Genomic DNA, 13232 nt, shown 5'->3' with positions numbered 1-13232 from the left:
GCACAGTATAGGCTGAGCACACGCAAGGAAACATTGCATTTACACAAAGGGCAAGGCGCGGCAGGAATGAGCATCCAACTCTGCGCAGAGCATAGCTAGCAAAATTGGTGGCACTGGAAAGCACATTTTGCGCGCCACAGTTTCCGAGTTGACATTGGATTATGTAGAGGGAAAGTGAGTTTAAAAGAAGCCAGCAGGGGGCATTCAGCACATTTTATGCGCCACAGTTTCCGAGGAAATATTGGATTGCGCAGAGGGAGAGTGAGTTTAAAAGAACCAGCGAGTGCAGTTGGCACATTTTGCGCGCCAATTTCCGAGGAGATACTGTACTATGTAGAGGGAAAGTGAATTTTAAAAAAGCCAGCAGGGGCCAGTCGGCACATTTTGCGCTCCATAGTTCCTGAGGGAATATTGGATTGCGTAGAGGGAGAGTGAGTTTAAAAAAACCAGCGAGTACATTTGGCACATTTTGCGCTCCACAGTTCCTGAAGGGACATTGGATTGCGCAGAGGGAGAGTGAGTTTAAAAGAACCAGCGAGTGCAGTTGGCACATTTTGCGCACCAGTTTCCAAGGAGACATTGTATTATGCAGAGGGGAAGTGAGTTTCAAAGAAGCCAGCAGGGGCCAGTCGGCACATTTTGCGCTCCACAGTTCCTGAAGGGACATTGGATTGCGTAGAGGGAGAGAGAGTTTAAAAGAACCAGCGAGTACATTTGGCACATTTTGCACGCCACTGTTTCCGAGGAGACATTGAATACGTAGAGGGAGAATGAGTTTAAAAGAAGCCGGGGGCGGGGGGGGAGTAGCTGGCACATTTTGCGCGTCACAGTTCCAGAGGAGACATTGGTTTGTGTAGAGGGAAAGAGTTTAAAAGAAGCTAACAGGGGCAGTCAGCACATTTTGCGCGTCAGTTTCCGAGGAGACATTGGAGTGGCGTAGAGGGACAGTGAGTTTAAAAGAATCCGCGAGTGCAGTTGGTACATTTTGCGCGCCAGTTTCTGAGGAGACATTAGGTTGCGTAGAGGGGAGAGTGAGTTTAGAAGAAGCGAACAGGGGCGTTCCGCACATTTTGCGCGCTACAGTTCCGCGAATACATTGAATTGCATAGAGGGGGCGCGGAATAAATCAAGATGACTGCGCGCATGGACAAAGGGGCCACTCTGGCTCCAGCCAATAGTGAAATTTCTTGGCCTGTTCATCTTTTCTATGGCCACGAAACACTGCTGTTCATATTGAACACTAAAATTTGCAAGTCTACTTTGCTAGCGGAATAATGAAGGTGCTGCACAGTTACAGACTAACACTGGGAGCAGGGTCTCGCTCTGTACTACGGTCTAAAACACCCCCTCGGAGAAGAAACCATCGGAAGCGTTGCGCTGAAATCCAGAAGCGCGGTAAATGCGCCGGTATTAAAGCAAGACTTAAAGTGGATCCCTGCAGGCCCGCACTCCCGACGATTCTACTCGCTAACACCCAAATGATGTGAAAAACAAAGCTGGATTACCTGTGTCTGCTTCGGAATCAGCGGGAGACGAGGGACTGCTGCACACTCGTTCTGACAGCAATGTGGCTCCAGGACACCCCTCCAGACTCGGCCGTCCATTTAGAAGGCCTAATCTCCTTTTATGTGGACATAAATGCTGTGACCTCTGGAAAGACCCATGGAGGAGGTCTCTGTGTTTACATCAACAAGAACTGGTGTATGAACGCCTCGGCAGTAATGACCCACTGCTCAATGCAGATTGAATCTACTTACCGAGGGAGTTCACTGCCATCGTGATTATTGCTGCTTACAGTATCTGCCCACCCCCTGTGCTGGTGCTGGGGAGCGCTGCAGGAGCTCTAGGACGCAATCTACAACCTCAAAGCCACTCACCCTGATGGTGTCTTCATTGTTACTGGTGACTTCAATCATGCCAACTTAAAAACTGTCCTGCCAAAGTTCTGCCAGATGTCAACTTGGCAACCGGACGAGAGAATATATTACACCAATGTTTACAGAACCCACCAGGCTGTCCCACCTGCCCTCACCTCGGATACCCAGGCTTCATATTCATTTTGTTAATCCCTGCGTACAGACCACTGGTTAAACGAGTCAAACCAGCTCACAGGGAGATCAGGACCTGGCCAGAAGGTGCCACCTCAGCACTGCTTCAAAACTACGGACTGGAGCATATTCAGGGAGGAGGCTGCCTGTGATCACCACGTCAATATCGATGAATATGCAGGATCGGTGACTGGCTAAATAGGAAAGGGCATTTAGGATGTTACTGAGATTAAACTCTACACTACCAAGGTGAACCAGTATCATAGCTGACTGCCGAGATTCCTGCACTGCTTAGGGATAGGGACAGGTCAGGGGACAGGACGTCTCTAAGGTCAGCAAGAGCCACACTCTCCCGTGCCATCAGGAAGGCAAAGCATGAGTACACACAGAAAATTGACAGACACATTTGTGACACCAAGGTGGCAAGGCACCAAGGTGAGGCAAGGTGTACAAACCATAACCAATTACAAGTCCACCCTGCATGTCAACGACAGCGACACCTCCCTTCCTGATGGACTCTGTGCACGATTTGACCAGTTGAATGACGTGACATGGAGGAAAGCTCCCAACCTTCCTGGGATACCGGCACCTTGTCTGGCCACAGCCAAGGTGAAGGGAACCCTAGCCAGGGTAAACCCATGCAAAGCTGCTGAGCTAGACAACATACCTGGTCAGGCAGTGAGAGACAGTGTGGCCCAGCTAACAGAGGTCTTTAGTATCTCTCTGAAACAGTCCACTGTCCCTGCAGGCTTCAAGGCAACCACCATCATTCCAGTGCCCAATGATTACTGCCCAGTGTTGACTTCAACCATCATGAAGTGCTTGGCGTGGCTGGCAATGGATCACATTGGACCAGTTCACCTACAGCTCAAACTGGTGCACTGATGATGCCTTAGCCTTGGCCCTCCACTCTGTCCTGTCCCACCTAGAAAATGATGCCCCATACGCCAGAATGCTGTTCATCGAATTCAGCTTGGTGTTTAACACCATCTTTCCTGAGAGGCTGGTGGGTAAACTGTCCTCATTGGGACTCAACACCCCTCTCTGTAACTGGATCTTGGACTTCTTGACGGAAAAACTCCAGTCAGTCTGAGTTGGCAGCAGCATCTCAAGCTCCATCACGCTGAGCACTGGTGACCCCCCCCCCCCCCCCAAGACTGTATGCTCAGCCCACGGCTGTTCACACCGCTGACTTACGACTGTACTGCCAGATCCAGCTGAAACCACATCATCGTTTGCTGATGATACTACAGTGGTCGGCCTCATCATCAACAGTGAAGAGTTGGCATACAGAGAGGAGGGTGAGAGGCTTGTCAAATGGTGTGAGATCAACAGCCTGAGTCTCAACATGGACAAGATAAAAGAAATGATTGTGGACTCAGGTCACCCACTCTCCATTGCACACCAATGGCTCTGCTGCGGAGAGAGTGAAGAGCATAAAGTTCCTTGGTGTGCACAAAACGGATGATCTAATCTGGACCCACAACATCTCCTTGTGAGTCAAGAAGGCTCAGCAGTGTCTACACTTTCTGAGGAGACTGAGGCGTGCAAGGCTCCCTGCCCCCATTCTAACAACTTTCTACAGGAGCACCGTCGAGAGAGTCCTGTCTGGATGCATTGTTCTGTGATGCAAGGCATCGGACTGCAAGATCCTACAGAGGATGCTAAGAACCACCGAGTGGATCACTGGGGTCTCCTTCGCCAGTATTTGTGACACTTACTGGGAGTGTTGTGGATGAAAGGCCCAAGGCATTGTTGTGGATTCCTACCACCCATTCCACAACCTCTTTAACCTAATATCATTAGGGAGGAAGTACAGGGGCACCAGGACTAGGACTGCCACACTGGGTAACAGTTTCTTCCCTCAGACTGTGAGTCTAATGAACACCCTGGTCTTGTTACTAGTCAGCATGCTGTTTACTGTTTACCTGTGCTGTGTTTCACTACATGCATTTTGAATTATATTTCATTCACTTATTTATAGAATATTTTGGCTTATGTGCTGTGTGTGAGTGCACCATGGCGCAGAGGAACATCGTTTTACTTAGTTGTGTATATGCCAGTGTTAGAGTGGGGAGTTGAGGCTTTAGCTCATCGAGACTGCAGTTAGGAGGGGCTAGGTCATAGATCAATCTTTTTATTCATTATTTATTCTTTCTTGATTTCTTCTTGCACATTTAGTGCAGTGGGGATGCCAGACAGGATACTGGAATGCTCCTTTTGCAGGATATGGGAAGGCAGGGACACCTCCAGTGTACCTGACCAGAACTGTGAGAACTTTATCCAACTGCAGCTTCCAACAGACTATGTTAAGGAACTGGAGGAACTCCAGATCATTCGGGAGGCTGACAGATTGGTAGACAAGGACGTATAGGGAGGTAGTTACAACCAAGGTGCTCAACACAGGAAACTGGGTGAGGTTAGGAGGAGGCAAGGGGATAGGCATTCAGTGCGGAATACTCTCGTGGTCATTCCCCTCAACAATAGGTAGACCACTTTGTGTACTGTTGGGGGGAGGTGAAGGGTGGAAATGACCTCACAGGGGAAGTCACCATGGTCAGGTCTCTCCATGCAACAGAAGGGAAGAGGGAAGGAGAGGCACGCTGTGGTGATAGGGAATTTGTTGGTTAGGGGAACAGAACAGAGGTCTGTAGATGAGAACAAGATTCCCAGTTGCCTCCCAGGTGCCAGTGTCAGGGATATCTCAGATCAAATCCTCAGCATTCTTAAGCGGGAGGGTGACCAGCCAGAGGTCGTGGTCCATGTAGGTACCAATGACATGGATAGGATCGGTGACGAGGTCCTGCAAAGTGAGTTCAGGGAGATAGGTAACACACATCAAAGTTGCGGGTGAACGCAGCAGGCCAGGCAGCATTTCTAGGAAGAGGTACAGTCGACGTTTCAGGCTGAGACCCTTCAGCCCGAAACGTCGACTGTACCTCTTCCTAGAGATGCTGCCTGGCCTGCTGCGTTCTCCCGCAACTTTGATGTGTGTTGCTTGAATTTCCAGCATCTGCAGAATTCCTCATATCGGGGAGTTAGGGGTTAAGTTAAAGGACAGGACTTCCAGGATTGTGATCTCAGGATTGCTAACTGTGCCAAGTGCTAGTGTGGCCGGAAGTAGGAAGATTATACATTTTAACATGTGGCTAAGGAGTTGGTGCAGGAGGGAGTGCTTCAGATTTTTGGATCATCAGGCTCTTTCCCAGGGAAGGTAGAACCTGTACAGAAGGAACAAAGGGAGAGTTTGCACCTGAACTGGAGGAGAACAAATATCTCAGCAGCAAGGTTTGTTAGTGCTGCACTGGTGGGGGGAAAGCGGGGTGGTGGTGGTGGGATTTAAAGTAGAGTTACAGGGGGATGGGAACCAAAGCAGCAGAACAGATGGTGGAGAGTTTGTCGAGTAAGAAGTTAAGCCTACACACATACAAAGATGAATCAAATGGTCGAGCACAATGGGACTAATGTTCTGAGCTGTGTATATCTCAATGCAAGGAAGACTGTAGGAAAGGCGGATGAGCTTAGGATATTGATCAGCACATAGAATTATGACATTATAGCTGTTATTGAGACTTGGTTGTAGGAGAGGCAAGTCTGGCAGCTCACTGTCCTGGGGTTCAGTTGTTTTAGATGTGATAGAGCGGGAAGGATTAAAGGAGGGGCATGGTATTAGTAGTCAGGGAAAATGTTACAGCAGTGCTCAGTCAGGACAGACTGGAGAGCTCCTCTAGTGAGGCTTTAAGGGTCGAACTGAGGAACAAGGAAGGGATAACCACATTAATGGGATTATATTATAAACAACGCAACGGTCCATGGGATTCAGAGCAAATTTGCAGAGAAATCACAGACTGTTGCATCAACCATAAGGCTGTGATCGTATGTGATTTTAACTTACCAGACATTGACTGGGACTCTCATACTGTAAAAGGGCTGGATGGGAAAGAGTTTGTCAAATGTGTTCAGGAATGTAATCAGTACATAGAGGTCTGAACTAGAAAGAATGTGATACTGGAACTCCTGTGAGGGAACGAGACAAGGCGGGTGACAGAAGTTAGTGTAGGGGTTCACGTTGGATCCAGTGACCACAATGCCATTAATTTCAAAGTAAATATGCAAAAAGATAGGTCTGGTTCTCGGGTTGAGATTCTAAATGGGAGAAAGGCCAATTTTGATGGTATCTGAAAGGATGTGGCAATTGTGGATTGTGACAGGTTTTTTTTGGCAAACGTACTTGGTAAGTGGAAGTATTTCTAAAGTGAAATTTTGAGAATACAAAGTTTGCATGTTTCCGTCAGAATAAAAGAAAGAATAACAGGTTTAGGGAGCCTTGATTTTTGAGAGGCCCTGGTTAAGAAAAACGAGGAGATGCATAGCCGGTATGGGCAGGAAGGAACAAATGAGATACTTGAAGAGTATAAGAAATGCAAGAGAACACTTAAGAAGGAAATCAGGAGGGCTAAAAGAAGGCAGAAGGTTGCTTCAGCATACAAGGAGAAGGAGAATTCTAAGGGCTTCTACAGATATATTAAAAGCAGAATGATAGCAAAGGTCAAAATTTGTCCTCTGAAAGAGCAGAGTGGTAATGTGTGCGTAGAACTGAAGGAGATGGGGGAAGATTTAATTAATTGAGAAACAAAGGTTCTAAACTTAAAGAAGGGTAACTTTGAAGGTATGAGACATGAATTAGCTAAGATAGACTGGCAAATGACACTTAAAGGATTGACGGTGGATATGCAATGGGAAGCATTTAAAAATCGCATGGATGAACTACAACAACTGTTCATTCCAGTTTGGCAAAAGAATAAATCAAGGAAGGTAGTGCACCCGTGGCTGACAAGAGAAATTAGGGATAGTATCCATTCCAAAGAAGAAGCATACAAATTAGCCAGAAAAAGTGGCTCACCTGAGGACTGGGAGAAATTCAGAGTCCAGCAGAGGAGGACAAAGGGCTTAATTAGGAAGGGGAAAAAAGATTATGAGAGAAAACTGGCAGGGAACATAAAAACTGACTGTAAAAGCTTTGATAGATAAGTGAAAAGAAAAAGATTGGTTAAGACAAATGTAGGTCCCCTACAGACAGAATCAGGTGAATTGATTATGGGGAGCAAGGACATGGCAGACCAATTGAATAACTACTTTGGTTCTGTCTTCACTAAGGAGGACATAAATAATCTTCCCGAAATAGTAGGGGACAGAGGGTCCAGTGAGATGGAGGAACTGAGGGAAATACATGTTAGTAGGGAAGTGGTGTTAGGTAAATTGAAGGGATTAAAGGCAGATAGATCCCCAGGGCCAGATGGTCTGCATCCCAGAGTGCTTAAGGAAGTAGCCCAAGAAATAGTGGATGCATTAGTGATAATTTTTCAAAACTCTTTAGATTCTGGACTAGTTCCTGAGGATTGGAGGGTGGCTAATGTAACCCCACTTTTTAAAAAAGGAGGGAGAGAGAAACTGGGGAATTATAGACCGGTTAGCCTGACATCGGTGGTGGGGAAAATGCTAGAGTCAGTTATCAAAGATGTGATAACAGCACATTTGGAAAGCGGTGAAATCATCGGACAAAGTCAGCATGGATTTGTGAAAGGAAAATCATGTCTGACGAATCTCATAGAATTTTTTGAGGATGTAACTAGTAGAGTGGATAGGGGAGAACCAGTGGATGTGGTATATTTGGATTTTCAAAAGGCTTTTGACAAGGTCCCACACAGGAGATTAGTGTGCAAACTTAAAGCACACGGTATTGGGAGTAAGGTATTGATGTGGATAGAGGATTGGTTGGCAGACAGGAAGCAAAGAGTGGGAATAAACGGGACCTTTTCAGAATGGCAGGCAGTGACTAGTGGGGTACCGCAAGGCTCAGTGCTGGGACCCCAGTTGTTTACAATATATATTAATGACTTAGATGAGGGAATTAAATGCAGCATCTCCAAGTTTGCGGATGACACGAAGCTGGGCAGCAGTGTTAGCTGTGAGGAGGATGCTAAGAGGATGCAGGGTGACTTGGATAGGTTAGGTGAGTGGGCAAATTCATGGCAGATGCAATTTAATGTGGATAAATGTGAGGTTATCCACTTTGGTGGCAAAAACAGGAAAACAGATTATTATTTGAATGGTGGCCGATTAGGAAAAGGGGAGGTGCAACGAGACCTGGGTATCATTATACACCAGTCATTGAAAGTGGGCATGCAGGTACAGTACAGCAGGCGGTGAAAAAGGCGAATGGTATGCTGGCATTCATAGCAAGAGGATTCGAATACAGGAGCAGGGAGGTACTACTGAAGTTGTACAAGGCCTTGGTGAGACCACACCTGCAGTATCGTGTGCAGTTTTGGTCCCCTAATCTGAGGAAAGACATCCTTGCCGTAGAGGGAGTACAAAGAAGGTTCACCAGATTGATACCTGGGATGGCAGGACTTTCATATGATGAAAGACTGGATCGACTAGGCTTATACTCACTGAAATTTAGAAGACTCGGAGGGGATCTTATTGAAACGTATAAAATCCTAAAGGGATTGGACAGGCTAGATGCAGGAAGATTGTTCTTGATGTTGGGGAAGTCCAGAACGAGGGGTCACAGTTTGAGGATAAAGGGGAAGCCTTTTAGGACCAAGATTAGGAAAAACTTCTTCACACAGAGAGTGGTGAATCTGTGGAATTCTCTGCCACAGGAAACAGTTGAGGCCAGTTCATTGGCTATATTTAAGAGGGAGTTAGATATGGCCCTTGTGGCTAAAGGGATCGGGGGTATGGGGGGAAGGCTGGTACAGGGTTCTGAGTTGGATGATCAGCCGTGATCATACTGAATGGCGGTGCAGGCTCGAAGGGCCAAATGACCTACTCCTGCACTTATTTTGTATGTTTCTATGTTTCTATGAGATGTTAAATGGATATTTGCTTCTTTATTTACTCGGGAGACAGACACAGAGTCTATAGATGTGAGGTGAGGCAAAGCAGCAGCGATGTCATGGACCCAATGCAAGTTACAGAGGCGGAAATGTTTGCTGTCTTGAAGGAAATAAGGGTAGATGGAACCCCAAGGCCTGACAAAGTGTTCCCTCAGACTCTGCGGGAGGCTAGTGCGGAAATTGCAGCAGCCCTAGCAGAGATATTTAAAACATCCTTAGTGATAGGGGAGATGTCGGAGGATAGCCAATGTTGTTTCAGTGTTTAAGGAAAGCTTTAAGAATAAGCCAGGAAATTATAGTCCAGAGAGCCTGACATTAGTAGTTGGAAAGTTATTGGAAAGGTATTCTAAGAAACTGGTTATACAAGTATTTGGATAGACATGGACTGAATAGGGACATTCAACATGGCGTTGTACATTGTATGTCATGTCTAACCAATCTCACAGAGTTTTTCAAGAAAGTTACCAGGAAAGTTGATGAAAACAAAGCAGTGGATGTTGTCTCCATGGACTTTAGCAAGCCTTTTGACAAGGTCCTGCTTGGCATTCGATGAGATTGTAGATTGACATGAGAAAGTCTCCAAGTGCTGGAAATCTAAAGCAACACATATAATTAGACATGGATTTGCAGGAGAAGTCAGAGAGTGGTAGTAGATTGTTGCCTCTCTGACTGGAGGCCTGTGACTAGCGGTGTGCCGCAGGGATCGGTGCTGGGTCTTTTGTTGTTTGTCATCTCTATCAATGATCTGGATGATAATATGGTGACCTGGATCAGCGAATTTTCAGATGACACCAAGAATGGGGATGTAGTGGACAGCAAAGGAGACTATTGAATTCTGGAGTGGGATCTGGGCCAGTTAGGAAAATGAGCTGAAAAATGGCAAATGGAATTTAATGCTGGCAAGTGTGAGGTGTTGCACTTTGGGAGGACCAACCATTGTAGGTCTTACACAGTGAACATTAGGGCCCTGAGTACAGGAGTTAGATGTTATGTTGAAATTGTATAAGATGTTGGTGAGGTATAATTGGGAGTATTGAATGCAATTTTTGTCACCTACCTACAGGAAAGATGTCAATGAGGTTGAAAGAGTGCAGAGAAAGTTTACAAGGATGTTGCTGGGACTTGAAGACCTGAGCTATAGGGAAAAGTTGAATAAGTTAGGACTTTATTCCCTAGAAAGTAGAAGATTGAGGGGATATTTGATGGAGGCATACAGAATTATGATGGGTATAGATAAGGTAAATGTAAGCAGGCTTTTTCCAAAGAGGTTAGGTGTGACTAGAACTAGAGGTTAAGGGTGAAAGGTGAAATGTTTAAGGAGAACGTGGGGAAGAAGTTACTTCACTCAGAGGGTAGTGAGAGTGTGGAATGAGCTGCCAGTGGAAGTGGCAGATGTGGTTTTGATTTCAACATTTAAGAGAAACTTCGATGGGTACATGGATGGGGTGGGGGTGGGGGTAGAGGGATGGTACAGAGTGCTCTGGTCCGGATGCTGGACTCGGCATAGTAATGGTTCTGCATGGACTAGATGGGCCGAAGGATCTGTAGTGTTCTATGACTTTATGAAAGATGCATGGTGTGGTGTTTGCATCAAATGTGTCAAAATATCTTCAGTAACTGAACCAGATTTATAAACAAGTCAATGCTCTTGGAATAAAGACAAATGCACTAAGAACCACAGAAGACCATGGAGAAAGTGCGGTAAATGGGGGTTCCTATAAATGGTGTGGGTATATTGCCTGTTTCTGTGCTCTATATGAGGGCTTCTAAGCTGAAATACTGAGGGCTGTGTGTCAATGGAAAACAAAAAACACCTTACACGAAGTGCTGGAGAAACTCAGCAAGTTAGGCTGCATCTATGGAAATGAATAAACAGTTGACATTTCAGGCCGAGACCCTTCTTCAGGACTGGGGAGGAAGAGGGAATACACCAGATTAAAAAGGTGGGGGGAGGGGAAGGAGGCTCGCTGGAGATAATAGGTTAAATCCAAGTGGGTACGAAAAGATAAAGGGCTGGAGAGGAGTGTGGAGCATAGGAGAAAGGGAAGAAGGAGAGACAGCGGGCCGAAGTGAGAAGTAAGAGTGGAGAATAGAAGAAGAGAGGAGGGGGAAGGATTTTTTTAACCAGAAGAAATCAATATTCATGGAAACAGATGGAATATAAGGTGTTGCTCCTCCACCCTGAGGGTGGAGTCATCGTGGCACAGGGGGAGGCCATGGACCGACATCTCAGAATGGGAATCAGAATTAAAATGTTTTTTCACCGGGAAGTCCAGCTTGTGATGGATGGTGCGGAGGTGCTTAATGATGCAGACCCCCAATTTACGACAAGTCTCACCATTATAGAGGAGGCCTCATCAGGAGCACTGAACACAATAGATGACCGCAACAGTTTCACAGGTGACGTGTTGCCTCACCCGAAAGGTCTGTTTGGGGCCCCGAGTGGAGGTAAGTGAGGAGATGAATGGGCAGGTGTAGCACCTTGGCCACCTGTAGTGCCAGGAGGGTGATTAGTGGGGAGGGATAAATGGAGAAGGGAGTCGTGGAGGGAGTGATCCCTGCAGAAAGCAGAGTGGGGGAGAAGGTAAAGGTATGTTTAATAGTGGGATCTCCTTGGAGATGGCGGAAGTTGTGGAGGGTGATGTGTTGGATGTGGAAGCTTGTGGGGTGGTAGGTGAGGACAAGAGGAACTCTATCACTGTTCAGGCAACAGGACGATGAGGTGAGCACAGGTGTTTGGGAAATAGAGAAAATGCATGAGACGGCAGCATCAGTGGTGGAGGAAGGGAAATCCCGTTCTTTGATGGAGGAGAATATCTCTGATGTCCTGGAAAGGAAAGCCTCATCCTGGGAACAGATGCAGTGGGGATGAAGGAAATGTGAAAATGGAATAGCAATTTTACAGGGGACAGGGTGGGATGAGATATAGTCAAGATAACTGTGCGAATCGGTAGGTTTTTAAAAGATGTCGGTCGACAGTTTGTCTCCAGAGACCTGCCTTGTGAAGCAAACTCTGCTGCCAGAAGGTATTTGGTTGCTGGGAATGGATCCTGATCCTTATTTTCTCCCTCTTCCTGCTCTTGGTTCAGCAGTTCAACAGTGATGTGCTTCAGCTGACAGGAGCGTCTGAAGGGAAGATCTGTTGTGCATCTAGTTTTTCTCGTTTGACAGACAATCTTCTCAGAACCACATATCCAGAACTAAGACTGCTTTTGACTACTATATGAAACTAGGGGAGGGGTGGGTCAGTGGCAAACATTTAGCTGGCATAGAACCATGGAGACAATGCCTGCCATACACCTTCCTGTGGTTGACTAAGCCTAGCGAACAATCAAAATGTACATGCGCGCACACAACATCCCTCACTGATGTGGTGCTACTGTAATATTTAATGCTGAATAAGACTAATTTGGAATTATTTCTAAACACAAGTACTGTATAAAAGAGCTCACTCCTCAATGGCCTTGCAGATCTCATCAGAGCTTAGGCCTCCTTTGCGCAGTGTGATGGCCAGGTTCTTCGCTCGGTTCGACTCAATCAAACTGACTTTGCTGCTTGCTTTCTGGGAAACCTTTATTTTCATTGTGTTGATATTCACCGATGAACCCTGTGCCTTGGTCTTAAACTTCTCCTCAAACTCTGTCATGTTCAGCTCCTGGAATGAGATAAACCACATGAGCACCAAGTTCAAGGTTCCATCAATCCTTTCATATTTCCAGTTCTGCATCTTCATTACATTCTGGTTTTTATTAAAAAGTCCCCACTATTGAGACATAGTACAGTATAAATACAAAGATATATTAAAAATGCTGTAAAGTTTCAGGATGAAGATCCTTCATCAGAACTGCAAAGTAGAGAAAAACTGTTCTCATCCACTGGTGTGGCCTGACCTACTGAGTATTTCTAGCATCTGCTGTTCTTAATGTGGATTTCCTGCATATTCAGTATTTTTGATTTTCCATATTATTGAAATTGCTTGAGTATATTAATGAACAGAAGGGACTAACTATTTAAAAATGTAGATGCCCACAATAAATACAAAACCTCAGGTCTGATTTGATTGAGTAGATCTTCACTGGTCCCTTGCCCATCCTGTTCCCTATCTATAGAACACTCCTTTATTATTTCCTGAGCAACTACACACAAAGTGCTGGAGCAACTCAGCAGGCCAGGCACATCAATGGAAAGAAATGAATAGTTGATGTTTTGGGCTGAGACCCTCTATCGGACTGCAGAGGAAGAGGCAGAAGTTGACTGTTTAGTACACTTCATAGATGCT

The 13232-nt window shown here is 46.0% G+C and overlaps 1 protein-coding gene across 2 annotated transcripts in view; it reads right to left on the bottom strand.

The window, feature by feature from the left end:
• Positions 1-13232, bottom strand: part of LOC140191789 (formin-like protein 1) — a 223123-nt gene that overhangs the window by 35408 nt on the left and 174483 nt on the right. For both annotated transcript variants that reach the window (XM_072249548.1, XM_072249549.1), the window contains one exon: positions 12406-12608. In XM_072249548.1, coding sequence (XP_072105649.1) covers positions 12406-12608 — 203 coding nt within the window. The remainder of the gene's footprint in view (positions 1-12405; positions 12609-13232) is intronic.

This window comes from Mobula birostris, chromosome X (assembly GCF_030028105.1).
Source record: "Mobula birostris isolate sMobBir1 chromosome X, sMobBir1.hap1, whole genome shotgun sequence".
Lineage (NCBI taxonomy): Eukaryota > Metazoa > Chordata > Chondrichthyes > Myliobatiformes > Myliobatidae > Mobula > Mobula birostris.
Note: the sequence above shows the minus strand (reverse complement) of the source record. Positions and strands in the feature narration are given on the sequence as shown.